Source organism: Aquila chrysaetos, chromosome 8, assembly GCF_900496995.4.
Source record: "Aquila chrysaetos chrysaetos chromosome 8, bAquChr1.4, whole genome shotgun sequence".
In the NCBI taxonomy this organism is placed as follows: domain Eukaryota; kingdom Metazoa; phylum Chordata; class Aves; order Accipitriformes; family Accipitridae; genus Aquila; species Aquila chrysaetos.
In genome coordinates, this window is record NC_044011.1 from 15,366,933 (window position 1) to 15,389,763 (window position 22,831).

The 22,831-nt window shown below is 39.8% G+C and overlaps 1 protein-coding gene across 2 annotated transcripts; it reads left to right on the forward strand.

The window, feature by feature from the left end:
• The first annotated feature begins 503 nt into the window (after nucleotides 1-503).
• On the forward strand, nucleotides 504-7,598 carry LOC115345200 (vasoactive intestinal peptide). Of its 2 annotated transcripts, XM_030023621.2 has the most exons (7): nucleotides 504-741; nucleotides 1,201-1,322; nucleotides 2,693-2,833; nucleotides 3,218-3,322; nucleotides 4,874-4,993; nucleotides 5,664-5,772; nucleotides 7,310-7,598. In XM_030023621.2, exons 2-7 carry the CDS (start codon nucleotides 1,210-1,212, stop codon nucleotides 7,316-7,318), a joined length of 597 nt encoding a protein of 198 aa, XP_029879481.1. In that variant the 5' UTR covers nucleotides 504-741; nucleotides 1,201-1,209; the 3' UTR covers nucleotides 7,319-7,598. The 2 variants fall into 2 exon arrangements, with proteins under 2 accessions (XP_029879481.1, XP_029879482.1); XM_030023622.2 differs by lacking the exon at nucleotides 3,218-3,322 and having other exon boundaries at nucleotides 516-741.
• The last annotated feature ends 15,233 nt before the right edge of the window (nucleotides 7,599-22,831 follow it).

The following is a 22,831-nucleotide window of genomic DNA, read 5'->3' on the forward strand; positions in this document are numbered from 1 at the left end:
GCTCCCTGCCGCGCAGCCCCTGCGTGCTCAGCCGCTGCGGCTTCTGCGAGCGGCGGCCCGTCCGACGGCGAGTCCCGGGAGGGAAGCCCCGGGAGGGACCGGCTCGGCCTGAAAAACACCGGCGAAGAGCTAGGGAAAGGAGCAACCCCGGGGCCGAGGGGGGGCTCCGCAGGGAAGCACTCGGGGCGGGAGCGAAGGGCCCCCGGGGGTGCAGCCACCTCCCCTCCCGGGTGCGGGCAAGGGGTGGCGCGGTGCGGCGTGCCCCCCCCCCCCACCCGCAGCCCCCCGCCAGCCGCCTGCTCTTCTGCTTTGCCAGGCGGAATCACGCTGCCGACGGGGCCCTGCTCCCCGCAAAACTAACTCATTAATAGAAATCAAATAATGGCGGGGGGGAGGGGGGGGAAGAGGTAGGGTGCGCGGCTGCTCATGAGTTAAATATAAGTCTCTGACTGTCCTGAACAAAGCGACCGTCCCCTTGGGAAGGGTGACGTCTCCCCAGTAACGTGATTGCTTCTTCGGAAGCAGAAACGTGTAAACGCTATAAAACGCGGCGGCGCGGAGGGCAGCTCAGAGCGTGCGGCGAGACGGAGCTCTCCTCTTCTTCCTCCTCCTCCTCCGCCGCCGCCGCCGCCGCCGCCCCGGACAGCCGCGCAGCGGGGCAGGGCGCAGGCCCCCAGCAGCGCAGCCTTCCGCTCCGCTCCGCGCCCGCCCAGCCAGCCCCACCGACGGACTCGCGGCTCCGTGAGTAACTTTCCCTCCGCCGCAGCGGCACCTTCCCGGCGGATGAGGAGGGGGTCCCCTTCCCCCGCTCCCCGCTTCTCCCCTCCCGGACCGTCGGGTCGCGGAGAGCGGGTCTGAGCGCCCAGGGCAGCCGGGGAGGGAGCCTTCCTTTTTTACCGCTTAAAAAATAGAGGTGCATTTTTTCTGGAGGTCGCTAAGCCCCGGGCGCCGCTGCCCGCCCCTCACACCGGGCCGGGGGTGGCCTTGGGGGGTGCCAGCTCTCCCGGTATGCGGCCGGCAGCTCCCCCGCCACGGCCACGCCGCTGCCGGCGGCGCCTGCGGGGTGCGGGTTCGGGACCGGGTGGGGGTGCGGGTTCGGGAGCAGGTGCGGGGCCGGGGCCGGGTGCGGGGCAGTTGAAGCCCCGGTGCCCCAGCGCAGGGCCGGCGGGTGCGTGACGGCTGCCGCTCTTCCCTCCGCAGGTGGCGGCCATGGAGCACCGCGGCGCCTCCCCGCTCCTCCTGGCCCTCGCCCTCCTCAGCGCCCTCTGCTGGCGGGCGCGGGCGCTGCCCCCGCGGGGGGCCGCCTTCCCCCCCGTCCCGCGGTAAGGGCCGCGCTCGCTCCGCGCTCCGCTCCGCGCTCGTGTATGCAGGTGGGGTAGGGGATGCGCGTTCAGGTGTGCTGCGGGACGTGGTGCCTGGCCATCAAAACAGCCTCGGCCCCTCTCTATCGCCGAAGTTCAGCTGGGTGGACGCAGCTGCTAAAAAGCAGAGGCAGAAGCGATCTTATTAAAAATTCCTAAATCATGAACGAGGGGAGGCGGTCCGTGCGGACCGATGGGTAGTTTTTGTACTGCTGCACGCTTTGAGTTGCTCAGGTCGTTCTCAGCTGTCTAACTAAATTAAATCAGATGGCAGAAAGGTACGGTCTCCATTTAGGTAAGAGGAACATAAAGTGTAAGAAGACCAATGAAAGACGGTATAGCAAAACAGCATAGTGACAGATTTTCAAGAGGTGTGACTTGAGTTGGTTTATTTTACACAGCAACTTTACTTTTTTACCAGACACAAGTCTTGCGTGCCTCAGATACGTAAGTAGTTCTAACGGTTATAATGACGGTAAAATTGCAAGGACAATAGCCTATCCTAGTTTCAGTACGTGATTTTTGCACAACATCACACGCAGGGGTTTACTATAGCGATGGGAGCCCGTTGTCTGCCACAGAACACAAGAGCAGCTAGAAGAAACGCCTGATGCCGAACTACGGCTATGCAGTCAGATTGCCCTTGATGAAATATGACAGACACATCATAAGAAACAGCAGTTTACGAAAATGTGAAGTAGCTGTAAATCAGTTTGTACAAAGCGATTGCCGTGATACATTTTAAAAGGTGAAATGTGAACCTTTTTTAACTTGCAACTAGCAAATTAATTTAAACGTTAGAGAATAAAAACATGCAGAGATACATGACTGCACTTCATATTTAGTCTGAAGTTCTTGAGGGTGTATTTACTTTCTTTAGAGAACTGTTTCATACTGCATTTCAATGCACATTTTCAGTCTTAATTGGAAGGTAAGTACTTCACAGGAACTGTTTTCATTTTGCATGGGTGGAGGCTGGTAATTCCATCCATCGTTTACATAAAATAAAGTTGTTATGAAAATCTTCATGGTTGTCACTGGAGCTGTAGCTGCCATACATTATGCACTGTTCACTGGAATAAATTGTGTGCAATAACAACATGTATCTAGAAAATATGCATTAGAGAGAAGGATCTGTTCTGTCAATTTTACTCTATCACTGAGCATGGATTATACCTGAAAGTGATTTTTGTTCTATCCAGACTGCTTTAAAATGCCTTACAGATTAAAGCAGGTAGATGTGCGTTTTGACACAGACCAGAATGTAAGCTGCAGTGAAGTGTTGCATGTCCTCAGCTAACTGTACTTCACATGGTTTCCTTCTCCAACAGTCTGGGAAACAGAATGCCATTTGATGGAGCCAGTGAACCTGACCATGCCCACGGGTCATTAAAGTCTGAATCAGGCATTTTGCAGAACACACTACCTGAAAATGAGAAATTCTATTTTGATCTGTCCAGAATTATTGATAGGTGAGTTTCTTTATTATCATAAATACAAATGATGATGCACTACTTGAATTACGCCTAAAGATCAGTCACATTTTCAAACTGAGAAATAGGAAAGGAAGAATCAATTACAGAAAAAAACCACATGACCTCTGACTGAATACTTGTAGCAATAGGAATGTCTGCAGAAATGTTGATTGCGTTGCCATTATGGGATGATGAATTCATTCACTTCCCAGGAAGGGCTAAAAAGTATATTGTGAAAATCTGGAAGTTGTTTTATGAAATTAGCTTCATTTAACATGTAGAATAGATAAGTTAAGGAAAGCAGTATGTTTACAAAATGAACGTTATCAAAATGATATGAACCCAGGTTGTATTGTAGAGTTTATTTATTGTCCATTTCAGAAATGCAAGGCATGCTGATGGAATTTTCACCAGTGTCTACAGCCATCTTTTGGCTAAACTTGCTGTGAAGAGATATCTGCATTCGCTTATTAGAAAACGAGTTAGGTGAGGTGACACTTACATTAGGTAGAGTTTTTTCCTAGCTGGCTTCATTGGCAATTTTTTACCCTTCTGTACCTAAGTTCTCATTTTTGCAATTTAGAGATAATGAAAGAGAAACTGATATAATGATGGGGGACCTGAAAATCCTATATAAGAACTTAGTGGTATTTGTTACTAAATGAATACTTTACTATTTATTCCTGATACAGCTGTGAGGGGTAGAGCAACAGACACTGCACATAGCACTGATAATAAATACTGGCAATATTATAATAATTATCCCACCAATTTGCTAATTTTTGTCTCTGGTACTGTTTTTACTAGCTTGGCAGATGAATGGCACAAGTAAATACAAAATGATTGATTACTCAGTACTTACATAACAACAGGGAAACACTCAATGAAATTAAGAAATGATTGGTTTACAGTGAAAGCATAAAGGAATGGGTTTTTTCCTACTGTAGAACATATTGCCAGTTGTTTGGGAGATCTGTATTATAGAAAGATTCGAAAAAGACTGAGGCAAATCCGTAGACAAGGGATCTGGATGCAACTTCCAGATTGGGACGTTCATAAACTAATGGTCGCAGGATGCTGGGACCCATCACTGCATAGTTCCCTTGTTTTGATATCCCTAAGCAGCAGCTACTGGGCACTCTTGGGAACAGAATAGTAGAATACTTTGGTCTGACCCAATATGACAGTTCCTTCGAGTGCCTACTTCATATGCTGAAAAGCTGAGTAAAAATGAGGTCCTGCATTTATGTCAATGCTGCCTTTGTTCCAGAACATATAGTGCCAGTTTCTTGTATGCTATAAACTAACAGATCACTTAAAGCAGAACACACTGAGGCTTCCCAGGATTGTGCATGAAAAATAAGCCTCCAAGTCTGGATTTCACAAGGTGTGTTTTGTCTCCTGACACCTCTTTAGAACAAGCATGTGTAGCTATGTATGTGATGCTACACTCTTATTTTCCTTGGAGGCAGGCTCTGTCCTTTCTGAGTTTGGTATGAACAGTGACCAGCTCCTTTAAGACCTTCCTGTGACTTAAACCAGTCTGCACCTTGGCATTGTACTAATACATATTTACATAAATGATAGAAATCGGAATAAAGTCAGTTTATTAAAAAGAGTAGTAACCTGGGCTATGAGAACAGACAGGAGGGAGTCGTGGAATCCACACTCAGCCATTTAATCCTGCAGAATTCCTGGGACAGGGATGCTAGAAATCACTGAGTATGGATCCTGATTGCATGGGCCATGGCAAAGTTGAGCAAAAGAAACAAATCAGTGGAAGGTGTGCCCAAAAAGACTGAATAACGATCCTTATAATTTGATCCTTGTTACTAAAATACGTAGTAAGCAATAGAAGCAGTGGCTTCTTTTCAACAGAAGAAAGATCCAAAGTCATAGCTGAAAATGAAAGCTGAAATGAAAATTTGATTTTATTTATCTAATCAACATTGTAACTTTGTTTCACTCATTTAATGGTATCTTCTTTTAAACGGATATCGTCTGTAACTTTTTTCTTTGTAATTGTTGTATTGCCAGCTCCCAGGAGAGTCCTGTCAAACGCCACTCTGACGCTGTCTTCACTGACAACTACAGCCGCTTTCGAAAGCAAATGGCTGTGAAGAAATACTTAAACTCAGTTTTAACTGGAAAAAGAAGGTACTACAAGAAAGCAAATATATACTGTTTCCATACTTGTATGGTATTAAGACAGAAAAGATTTATACCTATGTATGTATACAGAGAGGACAAACAAAAGGCAATGAACATTATTGACTTTATAATGTAGTTTATAACATGGTTTTCAAGTACAGACAGCATTTTCTTCCAGACTGGAACAGACACTACAGTCAGATTAGAATAAAAGAATAAAGAGGACACAGCATCTGGCAATTTTAAAAAGCTTCTGACAGATTCTTAAAATGGTTTTATTTTGTAAAAAAGCCTCTTAAGGAAAAATCCACAGAGCTATGGAACACAAACAACAACTTTGTAAAGAAAATGCACTATTTTTGAAAATTTGCCTTAAGTAAACACATAAAATGAAAATTTAGAAGTCCCAGAAAGACCATATGTCCTAATCAGTATAGGTGAGAAGTGCCAGCATAGGTTTTTGTAGAGCTTATATTCTGTTTGTATATTCACTCATTTAGTCAGCTGCTTTTAAGTATCATGTCTCTTCTCCCATGAAACATGCTATTTCATGTGATTTATAACACTTTGGTGTAAGTTTAACAAAACATGCAATAGCTACAGTTAGAAGGCAGCTTTGCTTGCTTGTTTGCTTTTTCTTTTGAGAGCAATAAAACTTGTTTCTGATCCACCACAGCCAGGAAGAGCTAAACCCTGCTAAACTTCGAGATGAAGCAGAACTTCTTGAACCTTCCTTTTCAGAAAACTATGATGCTGTAGATGAGCTGCTGAGCCACCTCCCACTGGTATGCCCAGATTTTCTTTCCTCTTGCTATCTGTTACTTGACTGGACCCATAAAATGAGATTAATCATACATGAATTGTGGTCTATCAGAAAAGCAGAATCATCTAGGAAAGAGCCATGTTCTGTGAAACGCTGCATGTTTCTATAGGGATTGTGTCTGATTATAATAATCATTTTAATAACAATAATTGTTATCCCATGATTCCTGTTATTGAAAATTCCTAATTAAACGGCACTGTTAATAATGCACCTAACTCACTTGGGTGTTTCAACTTGTGTGCACTGTAGCATAAAACCAGAATTGACTCATTTTTAATTACAAAGATTATTATTTCTTCAGATAACAAACTCAAGGATATTTCTTTTAATTAAAAAAAAAAAATGCTGCACATTTTTTTTAGTATCTATTTCATTAGAAGGGAGTTGCTTCTAGAACTTAGAGGATCAGCAACCTGAACCCTAAGCGTGAAGAAAGCACTTGACTCTCGTCTAAGGTGTGCTGCAGAGGGATCGTCTGCCATGCAAATACTGCAGTTACTGTTTTCCATTTAGCTACTACTATTTTTCTAAAATCATTCACAAATATGTTTCTTTGTTCACTGAAATGTAAACCCTTATACATCACAGCACTTGCAGGTACATAAAATTGAAAGGGTAACGTAGAAGTGAATCGGGCTTGGTATTCTCAAAAGTGTATTATGAAATTGATGATAGGATGGGTTTTGGCATTCAGCTGTGTCTCAGCTACAAGTAAGAAAAAAGGCTACTCTTGAGGATAACACTTTTTTTGGGGGGGGGGGAGGCAGGGGGAGGATGAAAGAAAAGACATTTCTCCAAACTCTTGTTTCCTTCCAAGACTGAAAGGCAATGTTCTTTTCCTTTCCACGAATGTGGCAGTAGCCCTAAAGTTCCCAAAGATTAGAAAGGACATAAACTGCTTATGCCTCAAGGAACAAAACAATTTGTTAGTGATGGGATTCAGGAAAAAAATGTTCTTTCTGGACAAGATTATTGCAAAAATACCTGCTTCTGGATTTTGCACCTTCTAAAACTTCTGGCATTGACTAAGTGAGGGAAAGTAGCAGTGCAGCAGGTCACGGGTGTCTTCCTGGAAATATTTTCAGTCCTTTCCTTTATTGTGTGCTGTACTGATGTTCCAGATCTCCCTATAGGTGAATCGCGTACTCAGTATTGACTGTTACTGGTCATTTTATCACAGCGCCCAGTTGCTGATGTAGTGTGTATCAAGCAACCTGAATCTGTGTATGCATTTCAAGGATACAGTTGTTTTCAAAGTGAGCTGTTCTGGCTATAGGCCGACATGCCATAACATTTTTGCCTAATCCTCCAGCCTTGCCTGCTGGCTGTAATGCCCACCAAGCTCCTATGAATCACTCCATCTCATGCTTGTCAGTTCCAAGCACAGCAATTGTTTTATACCAAGTGTTACTTCTTGTCTGCTGTCTGCTTTTGTACACCTCAGGATACAACTGCTTATGAAAATGACTTTTAAAATGTATTTCTCCTTTGCTTTTCAGGACCTCTGAGGGACACCTGGTAAAGTCTATGACAAGAACAAGCTATTTTTGAGTTCCACATAGTATTTCAAAGAGATGACTTTAGTCATCAAACCAGAACAAATATGTTGTGAAGTGAAAGTTGTGATATATTTGTTTCTTATGTAATAAAAGTTGATATTTACATTGTAAATACTACTCTAGAGTTCTCTACTGAAAGCTGTACATATGGATGCCAGTTTAACTCATGAGAAGTCTGTGAGTCCATATGCTGTAAATCCTTTACTTCAATAAATTCATTTGAAAATGAGTGTGCAGCTGAAAAGAGCCCATCATTACTAATTAATTGGCTTATTTTAGATATGGTACAACATGAGATATGCCTGTATGATAATAGGGATGCACTTCCAGATAGTTAATAAACAAGTGTAAAAACATGAGGAAAAGTATGTGCAAAGTGTGTAAAACTGTATTACAAAGATCTCTGAAAGATACTGCCAGGTAAAGGGGAATGCTTTTCTAGCAGCTTACCAAGCAACTAGAGAAAGCGCAAAAAACATTAAAAGTATTTGACCTCTGACAGCATCTTTCCTTCCTGTTCACATTTTAAATATTTCACAATATACAAATTATATTAAGACCTTTGTTTTCAGTTGTGTTTTGGATGCTCTGGAGCTGACAAAGCACACAAAGAATGCTATCCCTTGATTCGTTTGATGCCTAAAGTCACTGGTCATTCTACGTTTAAATGTCTGTAGCTTTGATGATGAAACTATTCCTTATATATAAGATCTGAAGACACTTTACTATTTTTTCAGAATGACTGTCATTTACAGAATATGCACAAAATAAATCATTTTATTATCACATCAAACTATTACTGGTTTGAATCAGTGCTACAGGTACCTGGAACAGTAGAGGTCCCAGTAAGTGCTGCCTCTACTATAGTAGTAATAGAGGAAGATATTATTTTTTAACTGAGGTATACTATGTTGTATTAGAAAGACAAGCAAGTAAGCCTCCAGTCTGCATTTCTTTATATCATTGTGGCTTACTGTGGAGCTGGAAATTTGCAGCTGATTCACTGTTGCTGTGAATCAGAATCTGGTTGTATTTCATTAAAATTGTAGCTTTAACCTATTGGATCATTTTCTACAGAATTATTTACTCTTGTAAGGACTGATAGTTCCACTGCAGTAAGGAAAGTGTGTGGTACTGCATGCACAACATATGAAATGCATATTCATGCATGATACCAGCCATAACACTCCCATGACTCCCCTCCCACCTCCTAGAAAGAGATGAAATTTGAAGTAGAAAAACTTATCAGTCCTACTTACAGTTCAATTTGGAATTTCAAGTATATTTATATATCATACATATGCACACGTAGACAGTGATAAAACTGATTTACAAGTTTCACTTACAAGTTTACTGTTCTCATTTAGAAGGAAGCTTTAAAGATGATAAAATTTGAGATTTATGGAGACTAGTTCTCATAAATATGTAGCCTTCTGAATTGCAATTTTTTTGAATATTGGCAACTGCTTGTCAAAAGAAAACCAGCTTGCACAGATCAGATGCTATTATTGCTATTTCTATCTAGCCTTGACAGAATTTGATTTAGCCTAAGCCAATGACTGGTTCACAAAAGTTAGATGTAATTTTGAAGTCTTCTCTTGAAAAGTGGTCTTCTAATGGTGCTCCACTCTCAATTCCTATCTTATTATGAAAATTTGTGAAAAAAATAGGTGCAAAAGTCACTTTAGAAATATTTGAAGGATACTAACAGTCTGATGCTCTAGTATTTAATTGGAAATTTTCTTCAATGTCATTGGAACTTTGTTAGAATTTCTGTGATAAGTAATCTTAAAAAAAAAAAAAGTGAAAAAAATTAACCAGAAGCCAAGCTGCATGTGGTCTTCATACACAGAACTTTTTGTTTAAATATACATAATGTTCATTCACTCCATTTAAAGTAACAAAGATTGGAGTGAACAAACTTTTGACTCCACAAATCCAGAAATCTTTTTTTTTTCTAAATTTGCCTTTTTTAATTTATTTCCAGTTTACCGATAAGGCATCTGATGGAAGAGCTTGTCTTCCATGTCTAATGTTTAATGTCCCCAATATTTTGTTCTCCATAGAAAACTGCAGAACATTAGAACATGTGTTTTCTCTGTTACAATGGAGAGGGAGTGGGTTACAGAAAAAAGGGGTGCTTATTAGGAGATTATATATATATATATGTATTATAAAATATGAAATTAATACCTTCATTGTAATAACTAAAATAATACTGTGGTTGCTTCCTCAGAAGGTTAGCAAATAGAGACAGTCTAAAAGGCATGCTAAATTTTATGTACGTTTTAGAAAAACTTAGCACTGAAAGGAGAGACACTGATCTCCAGAGTAATATACCTGACTTGTTATTTGTGTTAAAGGATGGCTTTTAACTTGTCATAGCAACTTTTGACATTCTATAGGAGACATAAGGCCCAATTAATACGTTGAGACTAGTTAATTGTGGAAGATGTAACACTGATCACCTCAACTCCATGGGCAAGTGGTTATGGTAAGGTTAAATGGTAAAATTGAAGAGAAAATTGCAACGTTTCACTGAATAAGAGTAATTTTCAGTCTGTCAATGAGTCTTGACGCATGTCACCAACCTTACAACCCATCTGCAAAATGTCATAAGAGTGGAATCAAAGTGTTGTGTTAATTAGGAGAATGAAAGGGGCAGCTCCAAAGAGAGTATCAAGAGGTCTGCTAGGAGGAAAAGAAATACCTGGGAGAATCAGAAGAGCATCACTGGCAGAGAGAATGCAACCGCTCAGGAGGAAATAATACTACTGTGAAAGGTTATCGGGATATATGTTAAAGAAACATCTCACCATGTTTCTGCAGAATGTCATTTCTAACACAGGGTAGGGATACTTGCGATCGTGGAGGATAGAACTCATTATTTTTTTTTTTATTCAATGGGGTTTGCTTTTCAGACCTACCCAATGGAGCTCTTAAAGGGGCAGAATTGGCTTTAAGTGCATCTTTACCAGCACTGGAAGGGGATATTTTCTGATGCCGAATCCACAGAGAGGATGTGCATGCTTATGTGCATCTGTACAATCATCACCCACGCAAGAGCAGCACTCAGGATTGTGTATAAGACCATGAGAATTACAAAAGTTGACAAAACATTTTAAAATTTCAACCAGTAAAAACACAGTAAAAATTAATAAAACCCTAACAGCTCCTCTGATATTTTAAATGGGTTTGAGGTGCTATGAGTGTTTGTTCCACCTAAAAGTCTGAGACAAAATTTCTTTTTAAAAATATGAAAATGCGTAACTTTGATCCAAAGCATGGGTATAACTTCATCTATAGGGATACTGAATTCTCCTCAAAGACAGAGCTTTTGGGAGGAGTTGTATGTATACAGGAACAATTTATTTGCTTGCAAGGCATTAGGGAAAGGTAGATGGAAAAGGCTGTCCATTGCCTCTTGTGAAACTACCTATGCTTCCACTACCTCTTTTATTTTTCCTTATTTTCTCCCTCCCTCCTCCAGTTACTACAAGCTTCCCCACTTTTTGTTAATAGTCTCACCCTTGGCTTGCAAAGCTAGTGTATGAATGTATACCTATGTTTTTGAGAGGAACAGTTACAGCAGACCTTAAATTTATGGCGCAGCAATCTAATAACTGCCAGCCTTGGTTATGGAGATGAGTTCTGCAGAGAACCTGGCACAACCAGATTTGCAGGAGCAACCTGTCCTGCTCACAAAGAGCCCCTGACTTCCCACAGGAGATTTCCCATTTGGTTCGTGCCTGGCGCAGAAGGCTGACCTTTCCTTGGATACATCAAATAGAACGTGTGGCCTCCTGGGGCTAGCGCTGGCTTGGGCAACTACAATATTTTCAGCTTTTCTCGCTTCTGCTTTGGAACAGTCACAGACAAATTGCTTGCCAGGTTGACAAGCTGGTTTAGGATTAGAGGTAGGAAACTAGACACCGGGTCTTTTGTACCAATCTTTAAAAAAGTCCTAAGAATAATTTGATGCATCTTCTGCTTCTGAAGTAAACAAACAGGAAAAGTTTTACTTCGGTTTTATACACAGATACATGCAGGCCACTTAGTAGGGAGGGGAAAAAACAGCTTTCCCTTGTGAGGATAAGAATTTTCAATAACTTAATTGATTGTATGGGGTCTGGCTGAGACGGAGTTAATTCTCCCCATAGCAGCCCTCGTAGTGCTGTGCTCTGCATCAGTAGCTAGAAAGGTGTTGATAACACACCAGTGTTTTGGCTACTGCTGAACAGTGCTGGCACAGCATCAAGGTTGTCTCTCCAACATTTTTGCCTCCCCCTCAACGGCAGGCTGGGGCAGGGCAAGATCTTGGGAGGGGACATAACCAGGACAGCTGACCTAAACTAACCAAATAGATATTCCATACCATATGACATCAGATCAGATATAAAAGCTAAGTAAAGGGAGATGGAAGGGGGGCATTTTTGTGTCTTCTGGAGCAACCACTACGCGTACTGAAGCCCTGCTTCCCAGGAAGTGGCTAGACATTGCCTGCTGATGGGAAGTAGAGAATAACATCATTTGTTTTTCTTCACTTTTGCGCGCGACCTTTGCTTTCACTTTATTAAACTGTCCTTATCTTGACCCACAAGCTTTTCATTATATTTTCTCCCCCCCTGTCCAGCTGAGGAGGGGGAGTGATAGAGCAGCTTTGGTGGGCACCTGGTGCCCAGCCATGGTCAACCCACCACATTGATCAACACTTGTAAATAAAAATATGATTGTTTATTCAAAGATTAAGCTGAAAGTGATGTAAACCGTAATGGTACAGTGAAAAAGATAATTCTCTTATCTAAATAACAACATTGTCATGGTGAGGACAATATTTTCAGTAGAGCATGTTTTTGGGAAAGAATGGGGGTTGTTTCAATAATGAGGGGAAAAAAGGAGAAAAGAGTCCTTGTCTTTCCCCACTGAGTGAATTATTTTATACTAGATAGAGTTTTGCAGAGAGTAATATGCTTAAAAGAGTGTATGTGAGGTTGGTGTGTAAGATCCATTTTCTGGATCTTTTCTGGAACTGGCCTGGACATTTAGAAGCCCTGTTTCACATTTCAATGAGACCACAGCATCTAAGAGCCTAAGTTATTTCCAAACATGGGATATAAATGCTTTTAATATGTTGATCCTATTGCTTAATAGTTATCAAGTCAGAATTTGCTCTTAACCAACACATATCCTCTTTTTGGCATGGGGGGAAAGCAGAAAAGAAGCTAAAAACAGTCATTGTCTCCTATTGTTAGATGAGATGGATCAGTGAAGATCTTTCTACTCAAGAAATGTACACAAAGCTGCAATTTTTGCTGGTAGCGTATAAAGTAGCCAGGCTATTGACTGGGTAAGACAGAGACAGCATGATCTTTAGTTTTGCTTGTAAAATTACCTGATAGTGTTGCCACTTGGCCAAATGGTAGGAGGTATCAAGTTCTTGCACATCAGCTTTTTGATAGAGAAGAAATCATTTATATGGAGCCTGGGTGGCTCCTAGTTGTTTGCTTCTTTTATATACTATTGAACTGCTTTTTACTGGAAGTGGTCACAAGTATGTTTGACAGATGCCTTATCACCATTTGTTGCTATTCTAACACAGCTCTTCATCTTTGTATTTCAGCCAATCCTTCTTCCCATAATCACAGCCAGAACATCTGCACACTGTTTTAAGCAAGCAATTTTGCCTCTTATTAGGGAGTATAGAAAGCAAACTGCTGTATTCTAGGAAGAGTCTTCATGACAAAGCTAGGGATATATAATTTATGCAGAAAGACTGAATCTTGGTTAAAAAGTAAGAAGAGTTTGAAAACTTCTAGATCTGGTGCTGATGGTTTCAGTCCTGTCTGGTGATTCCTTCCAGAGCAGTGCATTGTGCTTCGCATTACAAAGCTGGTGCCAGAGCTCCAGTTTGAGAAGTGAAGCATATAGTAAGAAAGAAGAAACCAATAAATGCTGAGATAGAGCAGGTGAAGACTGTGTCTTCAAAAAAATACCTGGTGTTAAACCTAGTTTATATATGGCTTTTTGTTCCGTGTAGATTTCAGACTCTTGCTTTGAGAAGAAAGAAGGAGTCATCTCTTGCTGTCAGAGGACCTCACATCATGCAAGTCCATTCATTAACTGAACAAACTCCATCAGCAGCACAGCTGGGTTGTTTGTCCCCTAATTCTGCTGGTGCACAGCAGCTTCTGGGTCTAGTGGCTGTACTCATTGGGAACCTTCTTTCAACTGGCAGCCTAAATGTTTGACAGACACTTCACCAATCATTTGTTACCACCCTGGTGTCTTCATGGTAAGAGTACGAGTATCATTACTCTTCTCAGGGAGTTGTATTCCTGGATGTCTTTACATTTCCCTTCCAGCCTTTGCTTTGTTAGGCTAAAGAAACAAAGTCTGTCTTGTCTCATCTTGTAAATGACTCTCCACTTTTGAGACTGCTGGAGTTCCATGCCCCGTGGGGTCATGTTCCAGAGTGAGTTTAACACTCCTAAATCACAGTTTACCAGATGCAGCTTCACCTTTGAAATTACTAAATGACTCTGACTGTCTGTTCTTTATTGCAGTCATTTTGGAAAAGTGACTAGCGATTTTGAGGGCCTCTGTTTTGAGGGCCTTGGAAGAGCTGATTTTTTTAGTCTGGATAATTTTTTTTTTGTTGCTTCTCAAAGATTTCCAAGTTTCCAAAAGCTGAGGGAGCAGAATCACCAAGCACTTGAAATACAATACCTTTTTCGGTGTGGGTGGAGGGGGAGCCACTCAATCCGGTCTAAAATGCATGTAGAGAAAAACTGGATTCTTAAACAGGCAGATGCCCAGGTTATTAGGTGGTTTCACCTAGATCTCTGAATGCATCCTTTTACATGGCTATAGGCTGTATTTTTTAATCCAACTTCCTCAATCCTGCAGCCAAGGGAGATGACAAATGCATTCCTCACGCCACCAGCAGGGTGATGGCAGCAGCAGCCCTGGCCTTTTACTGGCTTTTGCCAGCCTAAGGAAGGGGAAAAGGAGGTCAGTTCACAGCAAAACCCTAGCAGGTTATTGAGGAGATTAGGATAAAGAGAGCTGTATGTCCTTTGACTTGCTCTGTGAGTAATGAGTGGTATAGCTTACACACTGGCCTGTCACCAGCATTAATTCTTCAAAAGGCAGAAGGAAGAGAGCTATGCAAGCACTCATTCATGTATTTATGTCATGTATATTAAAATACTATGCTAAAGTGTAGTGCCAGTAACAATGAGGGGCTGAGGGTCTCCTTTCATCAATAGCTAAAGGATTACAACAGAGATTACCTTCTGGATCATTAGTCTACTGCTGTGCAGGAATAAAGAAATCCAGCTGAGTGGACCACTTGGGTCATCGCTCTTTGATTTATGATTCATTCTCTGTTCAATACAGGTGAGAGTACAAGTGCTTAATGTACCCTACTTTCATAGAGAAGGGGCTTGATCCTGTAAAGATCAAATTTAATTGGGCATTGCACGTTCTGTAACTTTCAGGCTCCATTTAAATGTATTTACCCAAAGAATGGCTGATTCAAAATTTCATTTCCCTGCCCTTAGCCCAGTTGAATAGCTTTTGCACATTTACAATATCCTGAAGGGTTCTGGAATCATATATGGGATAATTAGGTTGCTTTTCGGCAATGGAACAAACAGAACTTCACCTGGTAAAGTCAAAATGACATTTCAATGGGACTTTTTCTTGGCTATTCTTTATAAATATGTTTGCAAGATCTGATTAATAAATAAGTGCATGGCCAATAGACAATTTGTCTCTGTAATAAGGACTAATCCATATAAATGTTCTATTTTATATTTCTAATTACATTACCACTTAACAATTCCCTGAGAGAAATCTATCAGAAATTCTGCTTCAAAGATGTACTGTGTTTTATACTAATTTTATGTTTGCTGAATGTTTAAACTTCAGTGTAAAAACAGCATGCTACATAATTACAATGCATACAGATTATTAAATTATTTTCTATTAAAAAGTGAAGAAATCAATGAAGGAGTACCTCTCCTGCCCCAGCTTTACTCTGTAGCTGCAACAGTAGGCCACAGTGGAAAAGATTATGTTTTCAAGGACTTCTGCACTGGTTCTGGTAAAATTTAAAGCAGATTTTAGGCTGCTGTAATCTAGGCTGTTTGATTACAGTTCGTAAGAGCTGTGCATCAATAGAGGAGCTCTGGCAGGCTCAGGAACTACAGTCTTCCAAATTCAGCCCACAACATACATAAAGACTTAAAGAGCTTTCTTTTTAGCTAGCTCTGCACCAGTTGAGGACTTCTTTATACTGTGGAATTCCCTGAGTACCCACTATTATTTTAGGCTTCTTTGTATTACTGGACATAAACAAGAATTGTTAAACATTTAGATATTTTTTCCAATTTCTACATTATCATCCTCGAAACAGAGGCTCGGCCATCTCTAATTTCCTGAGATTTTTGGCTCAAACACTGCAAAAAACTTCTGCTTTTTTAGTGCTTAGATGCTCTAGATACACACTACAAACCTTTTGGAGTAATTACCCAGATATGACATAACTAATAGGAAAAATTAATTCATTATTTTATTTTTGCTTTTTCAGCTGTTTCTTCTACTATGGCTTTTCAGAAATGTATTGATTAAAGCAATTCATTCAGACAATAGTTTTAAGTAAATTATACAAATATTAAGTTACCAAGAACAGTTTGTCTAGCTGTCATTTTTCCTTTGCATTCTGCAGCTAGATACAAGCTTAAACTGGAACATATTGCTAATGTTTTGCACAAGGAAACAAAATACAACCAAATAAAAGTAAATGGAAAAAGAGTTTATGCTCTATCTGTACTTGGTAGTGGTAGAAAGTTTCAAGGTGAACCATTCAAACACATGTACACAAACTCATATAGACTTCTTAAAGCTGGTTGCACTGTAACCTGGGCAAATGAATGTTTTCAGTCTTGTTTGCTTTTTGCTAGTATTGACTGCCAGCAAATAAGAACTCCAAGAGTCTAGATTTTGAAGAATGGCTCAAATAACTTGATTTGATTAGGAGACAATTTGTTTAATTAAAGATCCACTTATCTCCAGTCTCGAAAATATTTGGAGAATGTGTTGCAAGCAAAGTATTTTCCAGATACACCATTATCTTTCTTCTTTGATGAAGGACCCATCATGTCTATGACTTCTCTGAATTATTCTGGCTTAAAGGAGTGTTGTGGTTTAACCCCAGCCAGCAGCTCAGCCCCACACAGCCACTCGCTCACTCCCCCCTGGTGGGATGGGGGAGAGAATCAGAAGGGTAAAAGTGAGAAAACTCGCGGGTTGAGATAAAGACAGTTTCATAGGTAAAGCAAAAGCCACGCATGCAAGCAAAGCAAACCAAGGGATTCATTCCCCACTTCCCATGGGCAGGCAGGTGTTCAGCCATCTCCAGGAAAGCAGGGCTCCATCTCGTGTAACGGGTACTTGGGAAGACAGACACCGTAACTCCAAACATCCCTCCCTTCCTTCTTCTTCCCACAGCTTTATAGGCTGAGCATGACGTCGTGTGGTCTGAGATATCCCTTGGGTCAGTTGGGGTCAGCTGTCCCGGCTGTGTCCCCTCCCAGCTCCTTGTGCCCCCCCAGCCTGCTCGCTGGTGGGGTGGGGTGAGAAGCAGCAAAGACCTTGGCTCTGTGTAAGCACTGCTCAGCAGTAACGAAAACATCCCTGTGTTATCAACACTGTTTTCAGCACAAATCCAAAACATAGCCCCATACCAGCTACTATGAAGAAAATTAACTCTAGCCCAGCCAAAACCAGCACAAGGAGTAAACACTGCATTCACAGCCTGTCAAAGGCATGTGGTACCTCTCTGATGTTGAACAAATGTGAGCCCTTCTCCAGTCATACAATTGATCTACCCACATCTTGGGTGGAGGACACTGTTATGACTTATGGCAAAAATAATTGTGTGGAAGTGCATATAATTATGATGAAGGTTATGATTTCATGCATTTCCTGACACTTCATATTCCTGGTTAAATTTCTTTTAGTTATGGACATCTTCAAAGGATTTCCTTAATCCTATAGTTGTAAGTAGCTGTGCCTATAACTGTACGATGTAATCAAACCTACCACTTTTGTATTTGTTCATAGAGTCTTATACTAAGTACGCAATGTAGATACATTTAAAAAAGAGTAGCTTGGTGAATTGGATTTTTCTTTTTATTTATTTTTCTTTTAAATACAACTTCAAAATAAAAGGACAGCTTAAAGTTGATATAATTTCCTTCCGTAATTTCCATAATTTCCTTCCATAGTTTCCTTCCATTCCTTTTTATTCCATCAGGAATAAATACATAGAAAAAAGAAAGCTATTTAAACAAAAAGGATAATGCATGTGAGAGACAAGTTTGTGTAAATTAGCAAAGAATAAGTATAGATGAGAAACGAGATGAAGTTTCTAGCTACCATAGAGCTGAAATTCAGGAAGTAGAAAACTAGGAAGTCTACATTTTTAGGTAGAAAAATGGAACACATATTACCATTTTCAGTACTGCATGATAAATCAAATACCATTGGGAAAACATGCTTTGCTGCATGTTTATTAACTCACTCAGTGTACATAACAATACATGCATGTATATTCCCCCCCACACTTGCATACATAGCTGTTTTTCTAATTCTTGGCAGGTCCTGGACTTTACAGTGGAAATAGCAATCAGATGAAAACCCTGCAGTATAAAGCATAAACATAGTTAATCTAAACTTTGTTTCCTGCTACCTTCAGGTTCACTATATCATTGAAGTGGGTCACTATATCATTGGACTTCACCTTTCATTACTCTTTAGAAAATTACTTATAAAAAATGTACATTTTTTTCTGATTTTTTTGCCTTTGGGTTCCACAGGGAGGAATCCAACAATCGAGGTCTGGATTCTCTGTAGACTTCATAAGTCCTTGCAAGGTCACATTTAGTTGTTGGTAAACAAAGAATGTATGACTGGCTCTGTAGATCCACAAAAACTGAAGATATACCCTGACCACATATGATATTGCTCTTGTGAACCCAAAAAACCTCTGACACTTAGGAACTGGGAATAGATACGAAGATGGAATAGACCACTGATTTTACTGGTAAGCCAAAGAAAAGCCCAGATAAGGAGAAAAACTGAGGTGAATCCTGTTTAAGACAAAGAAAAATACTGTGGATCAGGACCCCAATGCGCCATTTTGATATGCTGAGAGTCTTCTGTAGAGTGCTATTCATGAATCATTTGCTAAACAATTGTATTGAATTAGTATATTAAAGAAAACAGACACCAGTCTTAGCCACACATTCTGCTTCTAATTGTATTCCCATTTGCATATCACAACTCCGTTGCAATTACACCATATATAAATAATACATTGCTCCAAGTAACACCTTTAAACATGAAATTTATGTCATAATATGACATGGTACGAGAAAAATAATATCCATATAGTATTTAATCATAGCCATCAGGTGTTAGGTTAATTGAAGTCCATTTGATAGAGCTCTCAGAGTTTCAATACATTTAATAGGAAAGAAAAGAATTATCAGGTGAGTCAGTCATCTTAAATTATTTCTCATTTACAGTAGTTTAGGATTTAGGACATGTTAATTAGTTTAGAATGAAAATTCCTGCCTAAGAGCTAGTTGTTACACACAGCCTCTGGCTGTACTGAAGTTCACAGTAAGTCCCTACCACAAGATGAGAAATTATTCTGTATTTGAAATGGCCTCTTGACCTAGAGAAAGATCCCAACCACGTGTTTCTGCGATGATTCACATGCATAATTCAGCAGTGATTAGTTGTACTGGTTTCCATACTCCTCAAGGAATAGGAAAGAAATAGAGAAATTAAGAGAGGAAATGTAATTAATGAGCAATGAGGACTGTTAAAAAGGTAGGTCTGATTGCAGCGAGCACCTGGGAAATCTATTAAGATCACAATTAACATGTTATTTCATCCAATCTGGAAGAGTTCAACTTGTTATAATGGCACTCCTGGACAAGGCATGATTTTACAGATGGTTTTATTACTTTAAATGTCAAGTTAAGCCCCCAAACCAAAGAAAAAAAAAATCTGAATGCCCTTTCCTCAGGTGTTTTTCTCAAATTTGGTTCCTACTGAATCTGAATCTTTTCAGAGCCCTCCAATATCTGCTAGCATGAAAATGCTGCTCAGCCACGCATACAGATGCCTCCTCTCCTGCTTGGCAGGGATTTTCTTAGCAGGCGGGCCGAGAATAAATATCACCATGGCATTCCCTTAGGAACATTGCATTAGTGTGCATTACGAGAGTTTAATGGAGACTGACTCAGATCACAAGGGCTGCTTGCCTCCTTTGAGATGATAAAGTACAAGAGTTGTACCCTTTCAAGGTGCAGAAGAAATTACTACAACTCAGTTTGCACATATAACATTATCTACCCATGATAATTCTTTGCAGGAACAGCTTTTATTGGATAAACTCATTTACTAAAATCCAATGCAAGAAGGTTTTCGTTAAAGTTTAATGTGAAACATGAAAAAAAATTAAAAAAAATATGGAGTGGCATGTGGTAGATTCCGCTTTTGCATTCTACAACCTGCTCTGTATTTCTTACATTTAAGATTGTGTTCAGAAAAAAGCAGAAGGTTGACTTTCATTTTCTGAAGCCTCTATTTAAGCCTTTAGCTCCATCTGAGACCTTCCCATTAGTCTCAAAGTGCAGGTCAATAATTTTTACACAGTACAAAGACATATTAAGGAACACATTTCTGTTCTATAGAGAATATATCTACTTTTGCTTCAGTCAGCCTAGAAAGAAGGGGAATTAACAAAGTGAAGAAGATCTATTCATTTTCTCTTACAACATATAGCATATAATTTGAAGGAACTTTATAGTATTCTCAATGAAAATCTTTGTTTAAAAGGTTAAAATATATGATGATGTTAAAATGCACTGATGATATTTTCCTTTGATAATCGAATGCATCAACCATTCTTGCTAACTATAGTCATTTATTCAGATTTCACTGGTATTTTTTACGCAATAAAAATGTGTTCTTACCTGCACCAGCATACTGGAAGAGGAAAGACAGAAAGTTTCAATCAAGCAAGCAACAGAAAAAAATCCCTCCACTTGACATCTGGCTCAGCGTTGGCAAGGAAATAAACATGTATTATAGAAATTTGGCTAAATAAAGCCACAGCTACAGCTGTTAAAAAACTCTGTGGAAACGATGTCTTTGAAAATTGTCAAATCTCTGTGGCCAGAATCCAGGAATTTTGTATTCTCACAAAATGCGCTTACATGATCCCAAAAGTTTCTTAGCTATTTCTGGTTCATACTTTAAGAAAAGCTGGAGTCTGAATGCTTTTCCATGTAAAGTGTAACAGTTGATCTATTAAAAGGTATTGTTTCTCCTTACAAACCTGGCTTCTCTTACTTTCTCAGTCCTTTTTTGTTGCAACAACTCTGCTACCAAGATTCTGCAGAAGAGTTAACCACTGTGGCATAAGTCAAGATATAAAATTAAATATTTAGTAAGATGCCTGTGGGCCAAACCTGAGATATTTACCTAGTTGAACTTCTGTAAAGTAGGACCAGGAACTTACAGGATGAAATACAGAGTTTAATGATCATTAAGCTGGACAGATATGGAAAGTCTACAGATAAACATTTCCCTTTCAGGTATCATATAGCTGTAGTTCAATATGTATTTTATAACAGTAACTTCGCTTGGTCATGCTCCTAGAAGGAGTATGACAGTTCTGAATACTGTTCTGCTATCTGAATACATTTGTAGCTCAACGGCTGCTACAGATGCAGGTTGTTGATGCACAGCGTTAATTGGTAAGTACTGGTAAAGAATAGAGAAAAAAATAAACTTGCATGAGCTGCCTAATAAAGCTGCATTTGCTTCTTGATGTGAGGGGGATTAAATAGGCAAGTACGGTAATGAAGGTGTCAGATGACTTAGAGAGCAGTCATGACTTTTACTGTTTACAGTCTATCAAAAACCACTGTTTCTGACTGTGTCTGATTAGTTTTCTTTCCAACTGTTGCCTTGCCACAGGAGGCTTCCTAGCACTCATTCTTTTTTTTTTTTCCTTGTCTCAATACTTTATTGCAATCAAAACTTTGGAACTCCGTTTTACGCTAGTTTAACACCAATGATTTCACAGGTATTATACCTGTGTGGAACTGCAGTTGTGCACCGGTGAGCTAAGCATACCATAGGCAAATTTTGAATTTATACTGTATGCACTTCATGACTGGGAGTAATGTGTTAGACCCTTGGCATAGCTTCCAGAGCTTCAGGATTTTTGATCTAATCCCTCTCTTATAAAGCTTGAAATAAGTTTTTATTACTCTTACTTTAAAAATTACAGGTATCAAGGGGCTCATGGAAAATTTCAGCTCCTTTTTCTGGCAGTCTTATACCATGTATTTTTTTTTTCCAGGGCAAGGCAACAAATTACAGTGAAAAGAGTCCAATTTTAAAGGACACAACACTAATATATATTCTTGAAGTAATGACCATGAGGTACATCTTTCTGGTATCACAAATACAAAATGGAGTTGTAGACATATAATGGCATTCAGCCTTTTAATGCATGGTCAGCTAGAGAAGGAACCATGACACCTCTACCTCTCCAACATCTGTCTCATAATTTGGAATAAGTAAACTTAAAATGTTGTAAAAACCATGATTACATTATTCATAACTAATTGCTTTTATAGATTCAGCATGCTGCTGGTGGTTACACTGTGAGTGGAAGGTATATTAAAAAGTCAAAGAACAAATAGGAGCAGCACTATTGATAGCTGAACTCTGGTATTTTATTTGATATGGGAAATCTGTGTCAGTTTCAGTTGGGAAAAAGGAATATATTTTAATATATTGAAATATACTGCTTCTCTCTCAGTTCCATAAGAACTGAGAATAAGTTAGGTGTATAAATGCCTCCTGGAATTTATATTTGATATAGGTTTTTTGTGTATATGTTTCAGGTGGGTGGAGTTTTTGTGGTTTAATATAAAGATGTTTATTACCTTAGTATAAAAATAACCTTCCATTCATAGAATCATAGAATTATAGAGTGGTTTGGGTTGGAAGGAACCTTTAAAGATCATCTAGTTCAACTCCCCTGCTTATTTATTCCTAGAATAGAAGGTTTCATAAGGTCATTCTTTTGCTTATTTACAAAATGAAGAAGGGTTTGAATATGGTTGGTGCCTATACCACAGCAGAACCCTGAAGAGGTGTTACTGTACCATCTTACATAAATTGTAAGATATGCAAAAGTATTTTGCTCTGAGTCACAGTCAGTTGTAACAAAACCCCAAAATAGCCTGTTGTAATCCTATTTCACATCATTAGACCTCCATTTTGTAATTGTACATCCTCTAGTATCTTCTGTCATGAGCTGTGCTTGCACAGAAAAGCTAGAAGAACCATTTGCATGGACAT